The sequence below is a fragment of the Amblyraja radiata genome, chromosome 27, assembly GCF_010909765.2.
Source record: "Amblyraja radiata isolate CabotCenter1 chromosome 27, sAmbRad1.1.pri, whole genome shotgun sequence".
NCBI lineage: Eukaryota > Metazoa > Chordata > Chondrichthyes > Rajiformes > Rajidae > Amblyraja > Amblyraja radiata.
Genome location: NC_045982.1, coordinates 1,909,996 through 1,935,243, shown reverse-complemented (window position 1 = coordinate 1,935,243; position 25,248 = coordinate 1,909,996). Strand labels below are relative to the sequence as shown.

Genomic DNA, 25,248 nt, shown 5'->3' with positions numbered 1-25,248 from the left:
ATTGAATGGCGGTGCAGGCTCGAAGGGCCGAATGGCCTACTCCTGCACCTGTTTTCTATGTTTCTATGTTTCTATGAAACGTCACCTATTCCTTCTCTCCATCGATGATGCCTCACCCGCTGAGTTTCTCCAGCAATTTAGTCTACCTTCGATTTTTCCAGCATCTGCAGTGGGCCTCTCCCACTAATGAGCCTGTCCCACTTAGGCAACTCATTAGGCGACTGCAGGAGACTATGTCGGGGAGTCGCCTTCATGGTGGGGAGGAGTTCCCGCATTCTGGGAACTAGTCATGGCCTCATTATGGTGAGAAATCTGCGGCGACCATTAACTGCGGGAACTCCTCGCGACCATAATGGCAACTCTCCGGCAACTACCCACGACTGCATAGTCTCCTGCAGTCTCCTAAAAAGTCGCCTAAGTGGGACAGGCCCCTTAGTGGATGTAATACTGCACGGAATTACCCATTTGCTGATCAAAGGTGTTCATATCGGGGAGAATTTCAGACTAAAAGGTCACGACTCTATCGGGGAGTTTCTAAAGATCAAACTGAGTAAATTGTTCACCAGGGCACTGGCTGTTTAAACACTTGTGCTGCAGATCTAGACAAGGACGTCAGCAGTAATAGGGGTAGTAAATAGATACAAAGGGTTACAGAGTGCAGAACCGGTCTGAAGAATTTGTCTTGACCCAAAGCGTCACCCATCCCTTCTCTCCAGAGATGCTGCCTGACCCGCTGAGTTACTCCAGCATTCTGTATCCACCTTCAATTTAAACCAGCATCTGCTGTTCTTTCCTACACAGAGTGCAGAATAAAATACCCGCAGGAGCTCCTGAAATGGACAGTGTCGAAAGATTCAAGATTCAGGGGAAGAAAGGTTCCGACCCAAATCACCTATCCATGTTCTCCACAGATGCTGCCTGACCCGCTGAGTTACTCCAGCACTCTGTGAAACGTCACCTATCCATGTTCTCCACAGATGCTGCCTGACCCGCTGAGTTACTCCAGCACTCTGTGAAACGTCACCTATCCATGTTCTCCACAGATGCTGCCTGACCCGCTGAGTTACTCCAGCACTCTGTGTCATCAGGGACTGTGATTTTACTGGGGATTACAAAATACCGAGCCATGCTTGTGGAAAATTACAAATCCAACTCATTTCACAGAGTGCTGGAGTAACATGTCACTGCAAGGCAAACAGAGATTGCAGCCACACACACACATGATTAGATACAAGTGAGCAAAGAGTGGAGTGGGTCAGGGTGGCCACAGAGGGTGAGGTGGGAGAATTCCATTCATGGTTCTGCACAGGGTTTGTTAGCTTACGATGGCTCAGTGATTGGTCACCCTATGGAGGCGCACACAGCGAGATGCCCACTGCTTGTGTGAGCCTTATCGAGGAGCAGAGCTGCCAAGAACCAGATCTGTTTGAGATTTCACAAGAACAAATGCACTTCTACCTTTGAGCTCAGTAAAGATAGATTTTTGGACGGCAGGCACGGTGGCGCAGCGGGTAGAGTCGCTACCTCACAGCGCCAGAGACCCGGGATCGAATCTGACTACGGGTGCTGTCTGTAAGGAGTTTGCATGTTCTCCCCGTGACCTGCGTGGGTTTTCTCCAGGTGCTCTGGTTTCCTCCCGCACTCCAAAGCCGTGCAGGTTTGTAGGTTAATTGTCTTTGGTGTAAATGTAAAATTGTCCCCAGTGTGTGTGGGGTAGTGTTAATGTGCGGGGATCGCTGGTCCGCGCGGACTCGGTGGGCCGAAGGGCCTGTTTCCACGCTGTATCTCTAAACTAAACTAAACTGCAACTCACAAGCCTGAGAGGTGATAGAGGAGGTTGACACAAAATGCTGGAGTAACTCAGCGGGACAGGCAGCATCTCTGGAGAGAAGGAACGGGTGACTTTTCCGGTCGAGACTCTTCTTCAGGCAGGCCTGAAGTCTGAAGAAGGATCTTGACCCAAAATGTCACCCATCCATGTTCTCCAGAGATGCTGCCTGTCCCGCTGAGTTACTCCAACATTTTGGAATGGGTGACGTTTCAGGTCAAGACCCTTCTTCAGACTTATGACCAAAATTGTAAATTGCCCCTTGTGTGTGTGTAGGATAGTTCTGCTGTACGGGGTGATCACAGGTTAGCATGGGCTCAGTGGGCCGAAGGGCCTGTTTCCGCTGTAACTCTGAAGCTCTGAAGCTCAGTCCCTCGAACCAAGGGCAAATCAAGCGCATGAAATTCAAGAGATTAGATTTAGCTCTTTGGTCTAACGGAATCAAGTGGAATTCTCCCACCTCACCCTCTGTGGATATGGGGAGAAAGCCCATTGACTGATCCTATTGAATGGCGGTGCTGGTTCGAAGGGCCAAATGGCCTACACCTGCACCTATTTTCCTATGTTTCTAATGTTTTGTTGCTCTCTGGGTGGAACATGCTGTAAGCCTGAGCGAGCTAATGAAAGCAGATGCTGAATGTCAGGGCTCATAGTTCCATAAAGCAAGTCTTAGCAAGACCAGCGCATCATACTGCCACTGAAATAACCTATCATTTTACAGATATTATTATTAAAAGCCTGCCTGCAGACAGCAGCAGCAAGGCAAATAAACTGCCCGTGCAGCATTCACATCAGCAGAAACAAGATATGTCAACAGAGAAAGAGAACAGTTAGCAGTTGTATACGAGTGTGAAAAATTCCACACCGCCCTCCCTTCCATGAAGCTTGTCTTCTCCGAGCCCAATAGCAAGTCTGCAAGAAAAACGGTGGCGCAGCGGTAGAGTTGCTGCCTCACAGCGCCAGAGATCAGGGTTCGATCCCGACCACGGGCGCTGTCTGTACGGAGTTTGTACGTTCTGCCCGTGACCTGCGTGGGTTTTCTCCAAGATCTTCGGTTTCCTCCCACGCTCCAAAGACGTACAGGTTTGTTGGATAATTGAAAATACTAGGCATGTATTCACTGGAGTTTAGAAGGATGAGGGGAGATCTTATAGAAACATATAAAATTATAAAAGGACTGGACAAGCTAGATGCAGGAAAAAATGTTCCCAATGTTGAGCAAGTCCAGAACCAGGGGCCACAGTCTTGGAATAAAGGGGAGGTCATTTAAGACTGAGGTGAGAAAAAACGTTTTCACCGAGAGAGTTGTGAATTTATGGAATTCCCTGCCACAGAGGGCAGTGGAGGCCAAGTCACTGAATGGATTTAAGAGAGAGTTAGATAGAGCTCTAGGGGCTAGTGGAGTCAAGGGATATGGGGAGAAGGCAGGCACGGGTTATTGATAGGGGGCGATCAGCCATGATCACAATGAATGGCGGTGCTGGCTCGAAGGGCCGAATGGCCTCCTCCTGCACCTATTTTCTATGTTTCTATAGTGAAAGGCTTGGATGGAGATAGGGGATATGGGGAGAAGGCAGGAAAGGGGTACTGATTGTGGATGATCAGCCATGATCACATTGAATGGCGGTGCTGGCCAGCACCGCCATTCAATGTGATCATGGCTGATCATCCACAATCGAAGGGCCGAATGGCCTACTCCTGCACCTATTGTCTATAGAGTGGATGTGGAGAGGATGTTTCTACTAGTGGGAGAGTCTGGGACCAGAGGGCACAGCCTCAGAATTAAAGGACATGCCTTTAGGAAGAAGACGAGGAGGAATTTCTTTAGTCAGAGGGTGGTGAATCTGTGGAATTTTACTTCGGAGTCACGTGAGTGACTACGTGAAGAAGCCCGTGAGCATTGGAGCCGGTTGGAGCGGCTGCAGGATCAGGAGCAGCCGCGAATGGCCTATGCCCGAGAGCATAAGAGCCAGTTGGAGCGGCTGCTGGAGGAAATACTCCAAAGTGGCAGGCTCCGGGAGATGGAGGCTAGCCACAGTGGGCAATTAGTAAGCCCCACAGCAGTACCTCTTGTGGGGCTGCACAGTGTCTCTCCCTTATCAGAGGAGAGCACGGAGGGTCAATTCTGGGCTGACCCTGAAGAGGGCAGTGATCAACATACCCCCAGTATGCCTGGGGTGACAGAAAACATGCTGGACATGGTGTCCCAGTTTATCCAACCAGACCAAACTGGCCAAGACCTGGAGCCGAAAATAGCGGCAAGCATTGACTATATGTCATTTAACCAACTGCAGGCACTGGCACTATCAGACACCATGGCACGACATTTACCTCCAGGGAACTGCAAGTCGCTAAATGTTCCCAGTGTAAACCAGTGCATCTGGAAACATGTGGGGACATCAATTAGAACCAGGGACTTGAAAATTCAGAAAGTCCTAAAAGTCCTAACGGCAGGAATTACAGCTTTTGCCCGCACATTGAAGGAGCAAAACATGACCCAAGACCACCAAGATGCACTGGCTTTACTCTGCAACTCACAATATGAGTTGAACAACATCAGGAAAAGTGCTATCCAACCAGCTTTAGACCCCAAATTTGCCGGCCTCTGTAAACCAGGCAACCTCCAAACCGCCAATACTACTATTTGGAGGGGATCTACCAAAACAAGTCAAAGAGCTTGATGAAGAGGCAAAAACACTGGGGCTCATAAAACCAGCAACCAAAAGCTACTACGGCCAAAAATATCACCCCTACGGACCCCCCAGTCGGCCAATACAAACCGGAGCAAGCGCAAAAACCAGGAACACCCAACATCGGCATTTTTTAGGCCATGGCCCAGACCGACCGTCCTGGAAAATGCGCAAACCCTCAACACCAACCCAACAACAGACCCAGACAACGGCGCCTCAACGTCCACGGAGGATGCCGAAGAAATAACACACCTACCACTGGTAACCATGGAGGTAGGTGGGTCTGGTTCCTTAAGAATTAAAGGGAGCATGAAAGTTGGTGGGAGATTACGATATTATTTGGATGCATGGAATAAGATAAATACCGACACTTACATTCTAAGCAATATCCAGGGTTATACCATAGAATTTATACAAAAACATAACCCTCCAGTTCAGCATGTACTGAACCGAATTTTCGTGCTCACAGGTATAGAAAAATCTAAAGCACATGCTGAACTACAGCGGCTATATAAAAAAGGAGAGATTGAGAAAACCCAACACGAATCACAGGACTTCGTGTCCAATATCTTTATAAAAAACAAGAAAGATGGTGGTTGCCGCATCATCATCGATTTGACTATTTTAAATACCTTTGTACAATATATTCATTTCAAGATGGAAACCTTTGTTACTGCTAAGCAATTGATTTCCGAAGGCTACTACATGGCAAGCATCGATCTAAAAGATGCTTACTATACAGTACCCATAAGAGGTGACCACAGATGTTATTTAAAATTCAACTGGATGGGTCAGCAATGGCAATACAGGGCACTACCTAATGGACTGACATCAGCCCCCAGGTTATTCACAAAATTTTTGAAACCAGCCCTAGCGTTACTGCGAAAACAAAAACACTTGGTAATGGCATATCTAGATGACATATTTATTGTTGGCAAAACTTTGGAATTGACTGAACAAGCAGTAACAGCCACAAAACAATTGTTTGAAGAACTGGGCTTTATCATCCATCCAGTTAAGTCTAAATTAACGCCTTCAACAAAAATGGATTATCTGGGGTTCACCATTAACTCAGTTCTCATGTCAGTGACTTTGCCGAAAGAAAAGGTAACAGCCTTAAAAGAGGCTTGCAGCGAAATCATTGACATCACCAAACCATCCATTAGACTGGTAGCTAGAATAATTGGGAAAATAGTGGCTGCATTTCCAGCCACACAATTTGGACCTTTACACTATCGAAATTTACAGAGAGCAAAAATTAACTCAAAATTAACGGTGGCCATTTTGACAGACCAATGAAGCTACCAACAGAGGCCATAATGGAACTAAAATGGTGGGAACACAACATCAAGTATTGTTCCAATCCACTAATTATCAGCAACCCGTCTATGGTACTACAAACTGATGCCAGTGCACTTGGTTGGGGAGCTACCAATTCCATCTCCAGCTGTGGAGGGAGATGGAATGCACAGGAGGCATCATTATTAAAAACACTGGGCATAAACTACCTGGAAATGTTAAGTGCATTCCATGGCCTTAAGTCATATTGTTCTGGGTTAAATCACCAGCATGTTAGACTACAAATTGACAACACCACCGTGGTAGCATATATCAACCATATGGGTGGAAATAAATCGACATCATGTGACAGTCTGGCCAACACAATTTGGCAATGGTGTATCCAGAGAAATATTTGGATATCAGCTACCTACTTACCAGGTAAACTAAATTTAGTGGCAGACACCAGGTCACGCAAATTCAATGAAAACACTGAATGGATGTTGGATAAAAATTTATTTGCTGAAATTACAGCATGGTATGGAACACCAGATATCGATCTTTTCGCATCCAGGCTCAATCACCAGTGATCAAATTATGTTTCATGGGAACCAGACCCTGGGGCAGCAGCAACAGATGCATTTTCGCTGCATTGGGGGAAATTGTTTATTTATGCATTCCCTCCTTTCTGCCTCATCAGTCGGGTATTAAGGAAAATACAACAAGACTCTGCGTCTGGTATTTTGATAGTACCCGATTGGCCTACTCAACCATGGTTCCCGGTGATCCTAGACATGGTATTAGAACCATGCATCACCATCCATCATAGACCAAGTTTACTGGTCCATCCGGTAACACAGGAAAGTCACCCCTGTCATAAACATACAAACCTATTAATTTGTAGAATTTGAAAGCGCCTCTACAACACCTGGGACTGACGGACCGAACAATGGATATGATTGCATCGGCCCACAGACAGTCCACCAAAAAACAGTACTTGGTGTACATCAAGAAATGGGGGAAGTACTGTCACGACCACAACCTCAACCACAGATCAAACAACATTCCGTCTGTTCTGGAATTTCTGGCAAGCCTCCACTATGATGAGGGCCTCAGCTATAGTGCCATCAACTGCGCCAGAAGTGCTCTGTCAAACTACCTGTGGCAAGGAACAGAGCGGCATTCTGTAGGGACACACCCCCTGGTAACCAAACTCATGAGGGGCATTTTCAATACTAATCCCCCAAGAACCAGGTACACCCAAATTTGGGATGTGAGCATTTGATTGACCATGTTGAGGAACTGGTCTCCACCTACAGCTCTGTCCCTACAGACACTAACGATGAAAAGGTCATGCTGATGGCTTTGGTCATGGCACAAAGGGTCCAGTCACTACAAAAACTAAGGCTGGACAACTTGGCTATTTCATCTGGGAATTTGACTTTTCATATCCATGAATTAATTAAACAGAACAGACAGGGATCAGCAGGGCAAAAAATAGAGTTCCGGGCCTACCCGACGGATGATCGTCTCTGCATAGTAACTCACTTACTATTATATATGGAACATACAAGAATCATCAGAGGCCAAGAAATGGCACTGTTCATCAGCCACAAACAGCCACACAAAAAAGTGACAGTCCAGACCATCTCAAGATGGCTAAAACAGGTCCTAAGAAAGGCGGGAGTAGATACTAACATTTTTAAATCTCACTCCACCAGGGCTGCAGCTACATCAGCAGCAATACAGTTGGATGTTCCTATGGACCAAATCCTCAAGACTGCAGGATGGTCAACGGAAAGAACGTTCCAACGATTTTATAATAAACCAGTTATTGAACCTGGAACATTTGCAGAAACACTTTTAAGTTCTGTAATATGATTTTACCCCATAAATAGGGGCTATGATTTGGTGTTAATAAAATGTTGTTATTTTAATATCATATTGATATCTAATGATGTTAACACTATTCTCCCCATAATCAAGGCAGATGTGATGCATGGACTCGTTTCCACGGCATGAAATCACAGAGCTTTAAAATCTTCACGTAGTCACTCACGTGACTCCGAAGTAAAATAGTAAGATTAAACGAGAACTTACCAGTTTGAAGTTTGATCTGTATTTTATGAGGAGTTACGTTGAGGGATTACGTGCCCTCCGCTCCCACCCTTGATCATATACTCAACTGGTATCTCTTCTCTAATCTTACTATGTTTAGTAATTAGTTATCTGTGATTTCACACCGCTGCTTTGAAGAATGACACGCATGCGTCCTAGCGGGGTTCTTCACGTATTCCCTCAACGTTACTCCTCATAAAATAAAGATCAAACTTCAAACTGGTAAGTTCTCGTTTAATCTTACTATTCTTTGCCACAGACGGCTGTGGAGGCCAAGTCAGTGGATATTTTTACGGCAGAGATAGATAGATTCTTGATTAGTACGGCTGTCAGGGGTTATGGGGAGAAGGCAGGAGAATGGGGTTCGGAGGGAGAGATAGATCAGCCATGATTGAATGGCGGAGTAGACTTGATGGGCCGTATGGACAAATCTACAAATCTCCTCCTCTCTCCGACGAGAATTCTTCAACATCCTCTCTCGCTGGTCCCCCCCTGTGATTCCTCCTGCTCTACGACCATGTTTTAATCGAAGGTAGACAAAAATGCTGGAGAAACTCAGCGGGTGAGGCAGCATCTATGGAGCGAAGGAATAGGTGACATTTTGGGCAAGAAGCTTCCCACCCCCCCTCCCCCCACCCACATCAATCTGACCAGAAACGTCACCTATTCCTTCGCTCCATAGATGCTGCCTCACCCGCTGAGTTTCTCCAGCATTTTTGTCTACCTTCGATTTTTCCAACATCTGCAGTTCCTTCTTAAACATGTTTTGGTTGCATATCTTTCATTCATTTGTCCAATATCGCTCTACATCATCATCTATATCTCTCGTTTCCCTTATCCCTGACCAGTCTGAAGAAGGGTCTCGACCCGAGATGTCACCCATTCCTTCTCTACAGAGATGCTGCCTGTCCCGCTGAGTTATTCCAGCATTTAGTGTCTATCTTCAGTGTAAACCAGCATCTGCAGTTTCTTCCGACCAAGATGCATTTTGTATCTGGCTGAGGATTTGAAAACTCAAAATATATCTAGAGTTGAGCATGCGCTTATTCACTGGCACCAGTCGGCCTGTACAGTTCTATGGGCATCAAGCATCAATATTTATCTTCATGAATTACATCCTTAACTTTCATTTCCAATAGACAATAGACAATAGGTGCAGGGTAGGCCATTCGGCCCTTCGAGCCAGCACCGCCATTCAACATGATCATGGCTGATCATCCCCAATCAGTACCCCGTTCCTGCCTTCTCCCCATATCCCCTGACTCTGCTATCTTCAAGAGCCCTATCTAGCTCTCTCTTGAAAGCATCCAGAGAACCGGCCTCCACCGCCCTCTGAGGCAGAGAATTCCACAAACTCACAACTCTCTGTGAGAAAAAGTGTTTCCTTGTCTCCGTTCTAAATGGCTTACTCCTTATTTTTAAACTGTAGACCCTGGTTCTGTCAGGGGTGGGGTGGGGGTGAGGTGGGGTGGGGGTGAGGTGGGGGTGGGGTTTTGAGTGGGAGTGGGATGGGGTGGGGGTGAGGTGGGGTGGGGTGGGAGTGGGAGTGGGGTGGGGGTGGGAGTGGATGGAGGCAGAGGTGGGAGTAGGGATAAGGGTGCGGATGCCCCACCACCCATCAGTAGGGTGGGGATGAGGGTAGGGGAGTGGCTCGCTAGGGTGTTGTGTGTGGGGTAGGGAAGGGCTGGGGTAGTAGTGTAAGCTGAGGGAAACCCCCTGCCCCATATAGGGGCCATTCTTCCCTGGGCTGGGGCTGGGGCTGTGGGTAGGGGGAGGTGAGTGAGGGAGAGGAGGGGAATCCCTGCCCCAAGCCCCGCCCAGCGGCCAGCTGGGCCGCGATGACGTCAGTGGGGATTCCCCCGCTCATGTTGCTGGGCGGGGAGCGGCGCAGTTACAGCGGATCCGCGACTGGAGCAGCAGCAGCGGCGCAGTTAGAGCGGAGCCGAGCGGCAGCGGCGGAGCAGGTAGCGGCCGAGGCATCGACACCGGCTCTGACTGACACCTCACCCCCGGCTCTTTCACCCCCTCCCTCGCCCGGGGGCTCCCTCTCCTCTCCTCTCCTCTCCTCCCTCACTCTCCCTCTACCCCCTCCCTCTCTCTCCCCCCTCTCTCTCTTTCCCTCTCTACCCCCTTCCCTCTCTCCCTCCAGCACTGACATCTGCTGTCATTTGCTTCCTCCGCCAGGGTTACCCTCCCTGCTGCTGCTGCCCCTTGCCCGTCGACATGGAAGTAGCGGCCGCGTCTCAGGCCGACATCGACCCGGATTTCGAACCCCAAAGCCGGCCGCGATCATGCACCTGGCCGCTGCCCCGGCCGGAGGTACTGGAGGGAGAAGGGAACGGGCCGGGCGGCGACTGTCCCCCGGCGGCGGCGGCGGCGGCAACGGCTCCGGGCGGGGTCCCGGCTGAAGCCCGGGTTGGAGCCGCCTCGCAGGCAGCGCTGGGCGGCGCCGACAACAGCCAACACCGCAAGAAATCATCGCGCAGGAACGCGTGGGGGAACCTGTCTTATGCCGACCTGATCACCAGAGCCATCGAGAGCTCCCCGGACAAGAGGCTCACCCTCTCACAGATATACGACTGGATGGTCCGGCACATACCCTACTTCAAGGATAAAGGAGACAGTAACAGCTCAGCGGGATGGAAGGTGAGGGGCAGCACACCTGGGCACACCTGTACACACTCACACACACTCTATCTCTCTCTATCTCACACACACACACACACTCTCTCTATCTCACACACACACTCTCTCTCACACACGTCTGAAGAATGGTCTCGACCCGAAACATCCCTTATTCTTTTTCTCCATAGATGTTACCTGTCCCTCTGAGTTACTCCAGCATGGTGTGTCTATCTTCTCTCTCACACACTCACTTACACACGCCGCTCTCTGTCTCTCTCACACACACACTATCCCCCTTCCTCCCCCTCTCTCCGTCTCTCTGTAGAGCAGCTCAGCGTGCAGTACACTTGTTGCTCACTTGCTGGTTCCACGCTGGTGGTCTGGAGTTAAACCGGGCAGGGTGTGTGAAACACCTTGTGTGATCCGTGGCTTTTGAGTGAAGTTTGTAATAAAACCGGTGTCGTTAGTAACTGGTGGCTGGTGGTCTCAAACCCAAGTGTCTGGGAACTGTGGGTTGGTGTTGTTTTAAAGTATTTCTAATGTGCGATAACTGCTCCCTCACGATATTCGCGTGTGTCCCCCCCCCCCCCCCCGCCGTTATAATCCCAGAAAACATAAAAACATGATTATAGTCATACACTTGTGGAGCTGGGAGATTGTGGTGAATTGTTGGTTGGTTGTGAAACACTTGTACCTGTTCACTTCAGTTTAGTTTATTGTCACGTGTACCGAGGTACAGTGAAAAGCTTCTGTTGCGTGCTAACCAGTCAGCAGAAATACGTGATTACAATCGAGCCGTGTACAGATACATGATAAAGGGAATACCCTTTAGTGCAAGGTAAAGCCCGATTAGAAATAATCCGAGGGTCTCCAATGAGGTAGATAGTCGATAGCCGCTCTCTGGTTGTGACCGGTTGCATCGTGGCTTGGTTCGGCAATTTGAGCGCCCTGGAGAGGAACAGACTACAAAAAGTAGTAAACACTGCCCAGCCCATCATCGGCCCTGACCTTCCTTCCATCGAGGGGATTTATCGCAGTCGCTGCCTCAAAAAGGCTGGCAGTATCATCAAAGATCCACACCATCATGGCCACACACTCATCTCTCTGCTACCTTCAGCTAGAAGGTACAGGAGCCTGAAGACTGCAACAACCAGGTTCAGGAATAGCTACTTCCCCACAGTCATTAGGCTATTAAACCTGGCTCGGACAAAACTCTGATTATTAATAACCACTTTCTGTTATTTGCACTTTATCAGTTTATTTATTCATGTGTGTATATATTTATATCATGGTATATGGACACACTGATCTGTTTTGTAGTAAATGCCTACTATTTTCTGTGTGCTGAAGCAAAGCAAGAATTTCATTGCCCTATACAGGGACACATGACAATAAACTCACTTGAACTTGAACTTGGTAGGATGGTTCAGTTGCCTGATAACAGCTGGGAAGAAACTGTCCCTGAATCTGGAGGTGTGTGTTTTCACACTTCTGTACCTCTTTCCCAATGGGAGAGGGGAGAAGAGGGAGTGGCTGGGGTGCGACTGGTCCTTGCTTATGGCTGGCCTTGCCGTGGCAGCGTGAGGTCGATGGAAGGGAGGTTGGTTTGTGCTATGGTCTGGGCTGCGTCCACAATTCTCTGCAATTTCTTGAGGTCTTGGACGGAGCTGTTCACAAACCAAGCTGTGATGCATCCCGATAAAATGCTTTCTCTGGCGCATCTGTAGAAGTTGGTGCTTTTTCACTGTGCTTTTGAAAAGGAATAGATGACATTTTTGGCCGAGACCCTTCTTCAGTTTATTGTCCCGTGTACCGAGGTACAGTGAAAAGCTTTTGTTGCGTGCTAACCAGTCAGCGGAAAGACAATACATGATTACAATCGAGCCGTCCACAGTGTACAGATACATGATAAAGGGAATAACGTTTACTGCAAGGTAAAGTCTGATTAAAGAGATTCCAAGGGTCTCCAATGAGGTAGATAGTAGTTCAGGACCGCTCTCTAGTTGGTGAGAGGACAGTTCAGTTGCCTGATAACAGCCGGGAAGAAACTGTCTCTGAATCTGGAGGTGTGCGTTTTCACACTTCTGTACCTCTTGCCCGATGGGAGAGGGGAGAAGAGGGAGTGGCCGGGGTGAGACTGGTCCTTGATGATGCTGCTGGCCTTGCCGAGCATAGCTCAGGTTGGTGTTGATCATTTGAATAGTTGATTTTAAACCCACCACATCTTTTGCATCTGAGCTGCCGAACTTCATCCAGTTTGATTTGCCATGGAAATGTCCACCTACCTGTAAAGGAGGAATCGGGATGCCTGTGCAGGTGGCGCAGCGGTAGAGTTGCTGCCTCACAGCGCCAGAGACCCAGGTTCGATCCTGACTACGAGCTCCTGTCTGTACGGAGTTTGTACGTTCTCCCCGTGACCTGCGTGGGTTTTCTCCGGGTGCTCCGGTTTCCGCCTACACTCCAAAGGCGTGCAGGCTTGCAGGTTAATTGGCATGGTGTAAATGTAAATTGTCCCTCGGTGTGTGATATTGCGAGTGTTCGGGTTGATCGATGGTCGGCCTGGACTCGCTGGGCTGAAGGGCCTGTTTCCGCGCTGTAACTCTAAATGAAACTAAACTACAGGCAAGCAATGTTGGAGCTCAGTGCCAGCCCCAGGTAGTTCACAATGTGCAGAGCAGGATGTGTTTGTGAAATACTAGCAAAACACAAAATGCTGGAGTAATTCAATGGGTCAGGCTGCATCTGTGCAGGGAATGGACAGACAACATTTCAAGTTGGGACTCTTCTGCAACTTCCAGACCCATCCGTTCCTTCCACAGATGCTGCCTGATCTGCTGAGGCCCTCCAGCACTTTGTGTTTTACTCACGATTCCAGCATTGCAGTTCCTTGTCTCGGAGGTGAATCTGTGGAGGCCAAGTCAATGGGTGCTATGAAGGTGGAAACTTACAGATTCTTGTTTTATACGGGTGTCAGGGGTTACGGGGAGAAGGCAGGAGAATGGGGTTAGGAGGGAGAGATAGATCAGCCATGATCGAATGGCGGAGTAGACCCGATGGGCCGAATGGCCTAATTCTTCTCCTGGAAATTATGAAGTATGAACTCAGAGGGAATTATGTTCAGGCAAGCCCTGGGAATATTGAGCACCGCTTTAGGATGAGTGTGCAAATCAGAAAGGATTCGGTAAGTGGAGGCTCAGAATAAATTGCTGAAGCATTTAGTATCCAGGCAACAGCATTTTTATCGTGTTTAAGAAGGAACTGCAGATGCTGGAAAATCGAAGGTAGACAAAAATTCTGGAGAAACTCAGCGGGTGCAGCAGCATCTGTGGAGCGAAGGAAATAGGCAACGTTTCGGGCCGAAACCCTTGGGTTTCGGCCCGAAACGTTACCTATTTTCTTAAGGGTTTCGTCCCGAAACGTTGCCTATTTCCTTAAGGGAATCGTCCCGAAACGTTGCCTGTTTCCTTCGCTCCATAGATGCTGCTGCACCCGCTGAGTTTCCCCAGCATTTTTGTCAACCTAACATTTTTATCATTATTTGAGTTTCTCTGTGTACTACTGATATGAGTGAGAAATGTATCTGTTTTAATGCCATATGTGGCATCTGTCTTCTGTGGCAGGTACAGGTACAGGTGTTCCATCCATACAGGTAACTCTGACACTAGGGGCTCATTAAGGTAAAGAGGAGGTGAACCTATGATGAGCGTTTGACGGCACTGGGCCTGTACTCGCTTGAGTTTAGAAGAATGAGGGGGGACCTTGTTGAAACGTATCAAATAGTGAAAGGCTTGGATGGAGTGGATGTGGGGAGGATGTTTGCACTAGTGGGAGAGTCTAGGATGAGAGGTCACAGCCTCAGAATTAAAGGACGCTCTTTTAGGAAGGAGGTGAGGAGGAATGCCTTTAATCAAAGGGTGGTGAATCTGTTGAATTCTTTGTAGAGGCCAAGTCAGTGGATGTTTTTAAGGCAGAGATAGATAGATTCTAGATTAGTATGGGTGTCAGGGGTTATGGGGAGATGACATGGGGAAGATAGATGAGCCATGATTGAATGGTGCAGTAGACTTGATGGGCCGAATGGCCTGATTCTGCTCCTATCACATGAACTTATTCAAAGAGTCGCCGTTGATAGAGTTACAGAGTGTTCAATGTTGTCCCCAATGGACCCCCTTTGTACTTAGCTTCCTCCCCCCCCCCCCCCCCCCCCCCCCCCCCCCCCCCCCCCCATGCCAGGCCCCTGTCTGCTTTTAGACACAAAATGCTGGAGTAACTCAGCGGGACAGGCAGCATCTCTGGAGAGAAGGAATGGGTGATGTTTCGGGTCGAGACCCTTCCTCATGTATCCCTTTATCATGTATCCATACACTGTGGACGGCTCGATTGTAATCATGTGTTGTCTTTCCGCTGACTGGTTAGCGCGCAACAGAAGCTTTTCACTGTACCTCGGTACACGTGACAATAGACTAAGCTGTACTTCAGCCTGAAGAAGGGTCTCGACCCGAAACGTCACCCATTCCTTCTCTCCAGAGACGCTGCCTGTCCCGCTGAGTTACTCCAGCGTTTGTGTCTATCTTCAGTGTAAACCAACATCTGCAGTTCCTTCCTGCACACACCATGTTTGTTTTATGTTCATTTGATGCAGGCTGGTGAGATTTGAGTGACAAAATGGAGGGTAAAATATATATTAAAGTTGGCCGCAAATGTCGAGAATAATTTGCATATTGGAAGAGATTTTGATTGTGAACCTCATTAGCCTCATGCCTGGCAGATACTCATTCATGTTGCTTGGCTTGTGTGCCAGATCACCCCTTCAAGTCAGTGTGGGTTCAATATTTCCATGGCTTACTGCACTGTGGCGCAGCGGGTAGAGCTGCTGTCTTACAGCGCCAGAGACCCGGGGTTTGATCCTGACCACAGGTGCTGTTTGTATGGAGTTTGCACGTTCTTCCCGTGACATGCGTGGATTTTCTCCGGGTGCTCCGGTTTCCTCCCACACTCCAAAGACGTACAGGTTTGTAGATTAATTGGCTTGGTATAAATGCAAATTGTCCCTAGGGTGCGTAGGATAGTGTTAGTGTGCGGGGATCGCTGGTCTGCCTGGGCTGATGGGCCTGTTCCATGCTGTATCATACAATCATTTAAATAGTGTTTAACTGTATTTTCATGAGGAATTCTCTTTACATCAGCAATAGGTTTTAAATCTGTCAGTTTTACTGAACTATTTATACTCAGCAGTCCTACAGTCATCCAACACAGAAACTGGCCCTTCGGCCCAACTCATCCATGCAGACCAAGATGCCCCATCTACACTGGTCCCTCCAGCTCACATTTGGCTCATATCACTCCACACCTGTCCTATCCATGTACCTGTCCAATTGTCCTTTAACTTTCCATTTACCCTGAAGGAAGGGTCTCGACATCGAAACGTTGCCCATTCCTTCTCTCCAGAGATGATTCCTCACCATCTGAGTTACTCCAGCATTTTGTGTCTATCTTTGGTTTAAACCAGCATCTGCAGTTCCTTCCCACACAAGTGCCCTTTATATGTCATTATAGTATCTGCCTCAACTATTTCCTCTGCCAGCACGTTCTATATACCTGCCACCCTCTGAGTGGAAAAAAATGTTGCCCATCAGGTTCTTATTTAATCTTGCCCATCTCACCTTAAACTTGTGTCCTCTAGTGTTTGATTCCCTACTCTGGGTAAAAACCTTGTTTATTCTCCTCATGATCGTATACACCACTATAAGACCCTCCCTCTCATCCTCCAAGGACTAGTGGCCCAGCCAGCCCAACCTCTCCCTGTAGCTCAGCCCATCAAGTGCTGGCAACCTCCTTGTAGATTTGCCCTGCGCTATTCCCAGCTTGATGAGCAGTGTGAAAGAACACAAACTGTTGACCAGAGCGTGGCTGCTGGCCTGTGTAACGTGATGGACCTGGCCAGATTGGAACCGCATTTCACCAATGTCTAGGCTGGCATTTGGACACAAAAAGCTGGAGTAACTCAGCGGGACAGGCAGCATCTCTGAATAGGAATGGGTGACGTTTTGGGTTGAGACCCTTCTTCAGACGGAAGGAAGGGTCTCGACCCAGAAACGTCGCCTATTCCTTCTCTCCAGAGATGCTGCCTGTCCCGCTGAGTTACTCCAGCATTTTGTGTCTATCTTCAGTTGAAACCAGCATCTGCAGTTCCTTCCTGCAACCTTTTGGCTGGCATTCGGTGACGAGGGCTGAATTGCATTCACTCTGACCTGAGTCAGCATGAGAGGATTCCAGGTGGTGGAGGATTAGGACTTGCAAAGTCAATAGGTGCTGTTTAACCTTAGTTGGCACGGTGGCGCAGCGGTAGAGTTGCTGCCTCACAGCGCCAGGGGCAAGTGGCAATAATAGTGCAACAAGTAGTCTTAGTAACTAGGAACTGCAGATGCTGATTTACAAAAGACACAGAGTGCTGGAGTAACTCAGCGGGTCAGGCAGCATCTGTAGAGAACATGGATAGGTGACGTTTCACAGAGTGCTGGAGTAACTCAGTGGGTCAGGCAGCATCTGTGGAGAACATGGATAGGTGACGTTTCACAGAGTGCTGGAGTAACTCAGTGGGTGCAGCAGCATCTATGGCGCTAAGGAAATAGGCAATGTTTTGGGTCGAAACCCGTAAGGGTTTCGGCCCGAAACGTTGCCTATTTCCAGAAGGATTTCGGCCCGAAACGTTGCCTATTTCCTTCGCTCCATAGATGCTGCTGCACCATAACTCAGTGGGTCAGGCAGCATCTGTGGAGAACATGGATAGGTGACGTTTCACAGAGTGCTGGAGTAACTCAGCGGGTCAGGCAGCATCTGTGGAGAACATGGATAGGTGACGTTTCACAGAGTGCTGGAGTAACTCAGCGGGTCAGGCAGCATCTGTGGAGAACATGGATAGGTGATTTGGGTCGGAACCTTTCTTGAGAAGAGTGTGCTTTTTTTCTCATTGGTCAGGGCATTGGTATGAGTAGGAAGAAACTGCTGATGCAGGTTTAAACCAAAGATAGACACAAAATGCTGGAGCAACTCAGGGGGTCAGGCAGCATCTGTGGAGAGAAGGAATGGGTGACGTTTCGGGTTGTGATGCTTCTGAGTTCAGAGATCATTCCTGAATTTTATGGTGCGTTGATTAGAGTGCAAAGGTTTATGATAGGCAGCGATTGGAACGATATTTTGAGGTGCGCGTTATAGCTTGGCGGCTTTCTGAAATGGGCTTTATAACAATTTCATGAATAATGTATCGTAAACAAATTAAATCTTGAGATCTATTGTATTTTTAATGGGCTTCCCTTTAAAGATATTCCCTTTAATCTTGCTTGAGGTGACTGGTTCTCCTCGATGGAAATGCTGGCTTTTGGTAAAATGCTCAAGCAAGAAAGGGCTTCTGTTTGAGTTTAGTCTATTGTCACGTGTACCGAGGTACAGCGAAAAGCTTTTGTTGCATGCTAACCAGTCAGCGGAAAGACACGGCAAAGAACTAGAGATGGAATGTGCCGGAATGTGTCTGACATCCCCAGTGATTTGGGTTCCCGAGTCTTTGAGGTCTTTATTTCCCACCGTAGAGGTTTGTGGCCATTCAGCCCAAGAGCCATGTAGGCTGATGCTATCCCTCAGCTTTCACTCCACTAGGCATCACGCCACTAGTGATCAAATGTGAGGAATGCTGGTGGCTGAGTTACACACCTCTGTAGTCTACTGGGTACAAAAAACTATAATGTCATTAAAATAAAGTGGGATTAATGTAGGATTGACGTAAATGGTCTCCAGAGGCTCTGTGGGCCGAAGGGCCTGTTTCCATGCTGGATCTCTCAATGACTCATGGCTCGACCGCCTGAGCTACAGGGAGAGGTTGATCAGGCTGGGACTCTGTTCCTGAGCGCAGGAGGATGAGGGGTGATCTTATAGAGGTGTATAAAATCATGAGAGGAATAGATCGGGTGGACGCCCACAGTCTCTTGCCCAGAGTAGGGGAATCGAGGACCAGAGGACAGAGGTTTAAGATGGGGTGGGTGGTGGGGGATGGGTGGGGGGGGGGATTTAATAGGAACCTGAGGGGTAACTGTTTCACTCAAAGGGTGGTAGTGGTCGTGGTGCATAGAGTAGGCTGCCGGAGGAGGTCATTGAGGCAGGGACTATTGCAACATTTAAGCATGGATAGGACAGGTTTGGAGGGATATGGGCCAAACGCAGGCAGGTGGGACTAGTGTAGATGGGGCGTGTTGATCGCGGTTGGGCCGAAGGGCCTGTTTCCACGCTGTATCTCTAAAGTCTAAAGTTTAATATTTTGCTTGCATCCTGGTTCATTCATTGTGTGAGCCCGTCAGCATCTTACACTGCTGGTGGGAGCTGGATCTTCTTGTGGAGTCCACACGCAAGTTGTTCAGCCAGAGCTAAACACACTTCTCGGCCTCTGCATACAATGGTGTCTGTCTTGTCGCTTCTTGTGCGCGGTGGTGGAACGATTGGTGGAGACTGGGTCGTGACGCGAACTCTCTATATTCCTTGACCCCGGCAGCTGGATAAAAAGCAGACTTGTGCCTTGACCAATATCAACATGTGCATCTTCCAGCTGTTTGTTGAGCCACGACCAATTTTGTCCATCGGGCCACAGCTGCGGAGTTTGAGCTGATACATAAAGGGGGGGCATCAGTCCCTAATGAATGTTAGTCGCAGCAGACCTGCTGGTAATGAGTGCTGGTCTTTCATCGAACACTGAAACAGGCCCTTCGGCCCAACTTGTCCATGCTGACCAAGATGTCCCATCTTCACCAGTCCCACCTGCCCACGTTTGGTCTACACCTATCCTATCCATGTACCTGTCCAAATGTTGGTCTGATGTTGTTGCAGTACCTGCCCTAACTACCTCCTCCGACAGCTCGTTCCTTATAACGATACAATATGATAGCATGTGGAGTCCACCGAGTCCACGATCACCCCTATCCCACACACTCTGGGGACAATTTACAATTTTTACAGAGGTCAATTTACCTACAAACCTGGAGTGTGGGAGGAAACCGGAGCGCCCGGAGAAAACCCACGCGGTCACGGGGAGAACGTACAAACTCCACACAGACAGCACCCGTAGTCAGGATCGAACCCGGGTCTCTGGCGCTGTGAGGCAGCAGCTCTACCCGCTGCGCCACTGTGCCGCCCAAGTTTGTGCAGCGTTCCTTCATTGGAGTACATTTCCTCTCGTGTTTGACTATTTCTCTCCGATTTGTTGGGCCACCCAGTAATCTTGGTCACCTACACCCTTGTATCCAACGCTGCCTTACCTCCGTATTTTCTACCAATTAGTTCGGCATTTCTCACGTGTAATCACTCGGTCCGTAATAATTGAATAACACTCAAACTAACAAGTAGTTAGTGATGACTTTTAATTGATTTCCCAATGCTAATTGCAAGGGGAATGAACATAAATGGATCCTTGGTTAGACTGTAGTGTGAGAGAACCCACATTTAATGCCAATTCTGAGTAGACGCAGAAATCTATGGTGCTGTAACGTGCCAAACTCTTAGGAGTGTAACACAAACACAGGAAAAATGTTCTGGCTCTCTCGCTCTCTCACTCTCTCTCTCTGCAATAAATTCGTCGACTTATTTCACAGTGTCACCAAATGCCAGAGTTTGCAATAATTTTGGAAGGAGATGAGGAGGAATTTCTTTAGTCACAGGGAGGTGATTCTTTGCCACAAACGACTGTGGAGGTCAAGTCAATGGATATTTTCATGGCACAGATAGATAGATTCTTGATTAGTGCGGGTGTCGGGGGTTATGGGGAGAAGGCAGGAGAATGGTTTAAACCCCTGTCCCACGGTACGAGTTCATTCCAAGAGCTCTCCCGAGTTTGCCCTGATTCGAACTCGGAGATTTACGGTAATGGCCACTCGGGGCTCTCGTGGACATTTTTCAACCTGTTGAAAAATCTTCACGAGTCTTCCCGTGCTTACCTGCCGTTAGCGAGTCTTCCCGAGTACCTGCCGTTAGCGTTACGAGCCGCTAAGAGACGTCCCCGAGCTCCGACGTACCCGCTACGTTCATTCTCCGTGCTTACCACGAGTTTGGGTTTATTTAAACTCGGGAGAGCTCTTGGAATGAACTTGCACCGTGGGGCAGGGCTATTAGGAGGGAGAGATAGATCAGCCATGACTCAATGACAAGTAGACTGGCCTTGTTCTGCTCCTATCACTTATGTATAGTGTAGGAAGGAACTGCAGATGCTGGTTTACAGCGAAGATAGACACAACATGCTGGAGTAACTCAGTGGGACAGACAGGCAGCGTCTCTGGAGAGAGGGGGAATGGGTGACATTTTGGGTCGAGACCCTTCAGTCTGAGAGTCATGGGGGAGGTAGTCTTGAGATATGAAGGGTAAAAATACAGAGCTTGCTTATTATCAGTGATTATTCTGTTGTGATATTTGGCAGGCATTGTTAGTCCATCCATCCATCAATCTGTCTGTAATTGTGAAGAACATGTATTGGGTCTACACCCTAGGTCATGGAAGGTAATTCAGAAATTCGATATCTGTTGAACGTGAGATGGATTGGACTAACCACACCCAGTCCTTCTCCAACGGGTGGAGTCACTGCAGAACAGCGCCAGAGATCCGGGTTCGATCCTGACCTCAGGTGCTATCTGTGAGCAGAGTTTGAACCTTCTCCCCGTGACCTGCGTGGGTTTTATCCGGATGCTCCGGTTTCCTCACGTACCCCAAAGACGTGCAGGTTTGTAGGTTCATTGGCCTCTGTAAATCGCCTCTAGTGTGTCGGGAGTGGATGCGAAATGGGGCGAAGTCAGGAGAATGGGGTTGGGAGGGAAAGTTAGATCAGCCATGATTGAATGATGGGGTAGACTTGATGGGCTGAAGGGCCTACTTCTGTTATTGGAACTTATGGAAGTGAGATAACATAGAACTAGTGTGAACGGGTGATCGATGGTCGGCGTGGACTTGGTGGGCCGAATGGCCTCTTTCCATGCTGTATCACTAAATTGAAAATGGCAGTCACATGTCGTGTGTGTGTGTGCGTGTGTGTGCGTGTGTGCGTGTGTGTGTGTCTGTTTCGTGTGTCTTGCCTGTGCGTCTGTGCGAGTCTGTCTGTCTTTCTGTGTGTGTGTGTGCGTGTGTCTGTGTGTCGCTGTGTGTGTGTCTCTCTGTGTGTGTGTCTCTCTCTCTGTGTGTCTCTCTCTGTGTGTGTCTCTCTCTGTGTGTGTCTCTCTCTGTGTGTCTCTGTGTGTCTCTGTGTGTCTGTGTGTGTGTGTGTGTGTCTCTGTGTGTGTGTGTGTGTGTCTCTGTGTGTCGCTGTGTGTGTGTCTCTCTGTGTGTGTGTGTGTGTGTCTCTGTGTGTGTGTGTGTCTGTGTTTGCTTGCTTAAAAAACACTTAGTTTCTCTCCTGAAGTGAAACAATCCTGACAGAAGGACAAGTATGGATTTAATGAAACTTTTTGGGTGGGGAACCGGCAACAAATTATGTAAAATGAAATCAAACCCACCCTGATAAAAATGCGTGATCCTGGAGAAAACTGGGATGGGTTGTGGGCGAGTCTCCCGGCTGCAGTGTCCTGTCAGTGGCGATGGTTATAGACGACTTGGTTTCATCCTGAGATATCCATGATGTTGTGAGCAAGATAACGTCTTGTAATCACTCGCGTTTACCCATCATTTAAACGTTGTTGACAGATGTGGCTAAAGTTGGCATCAATACCCTGAGGTTGTGTGTGGTCAACTTTACATTTGGATCAATGGCCCCAAAGATAAGTTGTCACCACTTAACAAGTGTGCTTTTACACTCTTTAGTCAGTATAAAGAAGGCTAATATAATTAGTTTTACACGCCAATAAACTAAACTAATTTTACATGGCTAATCTAGTGTAGTTTAGAGATACAGCACGGATACAGGCCCTTCGGCCCACTGAGTCTGCGCTGACCAGCGATCCCCGCGCACTGACACTATCCTACACACACTGGAGACAATTTACACACACACCAAGCCAATTAACCTACAAACCTGCGCGTCTTTGGAGTGTGGGAGGAAACCGAAGATCTCGGAGGAAACCCACGGGGAGAACAGGCAAACTCCGTACAGACAGCATCCGCAGTCAGGATCGAACCCGGGTCTCTGGCGCTGTAAGGCAGCAGCTCTACCCGCTGCGCCACCGTGCAGTCCTTAAAATTCCCTAATTTCACGTTGCACCCACTGACACACCTTCTCATCTCCCCCCCCCACGCTATACATATCTCCCACCACTCCAGTCACCCTCTTCCATTCCCCTGCAGCCTATGTTCATCACCCACCCCTCCCATCTCCAAATCCACCCCCACATCCCTTTCATCCACTCCCCCGCCCCCCCCCCCCCCCCGCCTTCCCTGTTCCCTTCCACCCATATCCCATCCTCCAGCTTCACAATTCCCTCCTCTCCTAATCTGACACCCATTTACCGGGATGGGTTTTCTCCGAGATCTTTGGTTTCCTCCATAGTCCTTCCATTAGTTTAGAGATACAGCGCAGAAACAGGCCCTTCAGCCCACCGGGTCCGTGCCGACCAGCGATCCCCCACGCACTGACACCATCCAACACACACTAGGGACAATTTTTACATTTTCCAAGCCAATTAATCTACAAACCTGCACGTCTTTGGAGTGTGGGAGGAAACTGGAGATCCCGGAGAAAACCCACGCAGGTCACGGGGAGAACGTGCAAACTCCGTACAGACAGCGCCCGTAGTTGGATCGAACCCGGGTCTCTGGCGCTGTGAGGCAGCAACTCTACCGCTGCGCCACCGTGCCATTATCTTTGGTTCTCCCATTTTTATTCTAGAACGCTGCAAAGTTCTGATTGTAAATGGACAGTCGGTGATATCTTTATTGCGATTTGTTGAAGAGAGAAGTGCAGATGCTGGAAAAAAACTCAGCGGGTGAGGCAGCATCTCGAATAGGCTTTGGGTCTCGGCCCGAAACGTTGCCTATTCCTTCGCTCCCGAGATGCTGCCTCACCCGCTGAGTTTCTCCAGCATTTTGTGTCTACCTTCTTCATTGTGATTAGTCACCTTCCGTGCAGGTATTAATCAGCGATCGCCACTCACTGAACTGGAATTCCTGGCCAAATTGCCTCTTGCGTTCCACCAGTGACCTGTTGGGAATGTTGTAAACCATGAGGATATGAGTCAAATAAACCGTTCGCAAGTGTGGTTTTGGCAACTGCTTTCATACTGCCACCCAAATTGTAAATAAAAGCACTTGTATGTAAGCAATGTACGCACAATCCTGTAATACTATGTAAACAGCTAAGCTCAGCTTGCTGCTGTATTGTTATTCTCATCAAATGGTAAAGGCAATGTCGTTCAGGGTTGGATAGCTCGGAAACACACTGCCAATGATTTGTTTTCTTATCACCTACAGCAAATATTGGCCGTGATCATTGTGGTTCCGACAACATTGACCTGGCATCACTTGCTATTATTACACGTTGGAGTTAGACAACTTCCCAAATCATGCCATCCTTTAACCATATAACCATATAACAATTACAGCACGGAAACAGGCCATCTCGGCCCTACAAGTCCGTGCCGAACAACTTTTTTCCCTTAGTCCCACCTGCCTGCACTCATACCATAACCCTCCATTGCCTTCTCATCCATATGCCTATCCAATTTATTTTTAAATTATACCAACGAACCTGCCTCCACCACTTCCACTGGAAGCTCATTCCACACCGCTACCACTCTCTGAGTAAAGAAGTTCCCCCTCATGTTACCCCTAAACTTCTGTCCCTTAATTCTGAAGTCATGTCCTCTTGTTTGAAACTTCCCTATTCTCAAAGGGAAAAGCTTGTCCACATCAACTCTGTCTATCCCTCTCATCATTTTAAAGACCTCTATCAAGTCCCCCCTTAACCTTCTGCGCTCCAGAGAATAAAGACCTAACTTATTCAACCTATCTCTGTAACTTAGTTGAAACCCAGGCAACATTCTAGTAAATCTCCTCTGTACTCTCTCTATTTTGTTGACACCCTTCCTATAATTGGGCGACCAAAATTGTACACCATACTCCAGATTTGGTCTCACCAATGCCTTGTACAATTTTAACATTACATCCCAGCTTCTATACTCAATGCTCTGATTTATAAAGGCTAGCATACCAAAAGCTTTCTTTACCACCCTATCTATATGAGATTCCACCTTCAAGGAACTATGCACGGTTATTCCCAGATCCCTCTGTTCAACTGTATTCTTCAATTCCCTACCATTTACCATGTACGTCCTATTTTGATTTGTCCTGCCAAGGTGTAGCACCTCACATTTATCAGCATTAAACTCCATCTGCCATCTTTCAGCCCCTTTTTCCAAATGGCCTAAATCACTCTGTAGACTTTGGAAATCCTCTTCATTATCCACAACACCCCCTATCTTGGTATCATCTGCATACTTACTAATCCAATTTACCACCCCTTCATCCAGATCATTGATGTACATGACAAACAACAACAAACAACAGCTTTAAGGTGGGAATGTGTAGAAAGAATGCTGGTTTACACTTAAGGCAGACACAGAATGCCGGGATAACTCAGCGGGACAGGCAGCATCTCTGGAGGGAAGGAATGGGCTGACTGAAAGGAGTTTAGATGAATGAGGGCGGGGAACCTCATTGACATGTACCGAATAGTGAAAGGCTTGGATAGAGTGGATG

General features: G+C 48.2%; 1 protein-coding gene across 1 annotated transcript in view; it reads left to right on the top strand.

Moving 5' to 3' along the window:
• Positions 1-9,822: 9,822 nt before the first annotated feature.
• LOC116988295 (forkhead box protein O3-like) overlaps positions 9,823-25,248 on the top strand; it is a 103,382-nt gene continuing 87,956 nt past the window's right edge. Inside the window, exons 1-2 of the mRNA XM_033044872.1 lie at positions 9,823-9,878; positions 10,099-10,560. Of these exons, the coding sequence (XP_032900763.1) occupies positions 10,138-10,560 (423 nt within the window). The 5' untranslated portion in view covers positions 9,823-9,878; positions 10,099-10,137. The remainder of the gene's footprint in view (positions 9,879-10,098; positions 10,561-25,248) is intronic.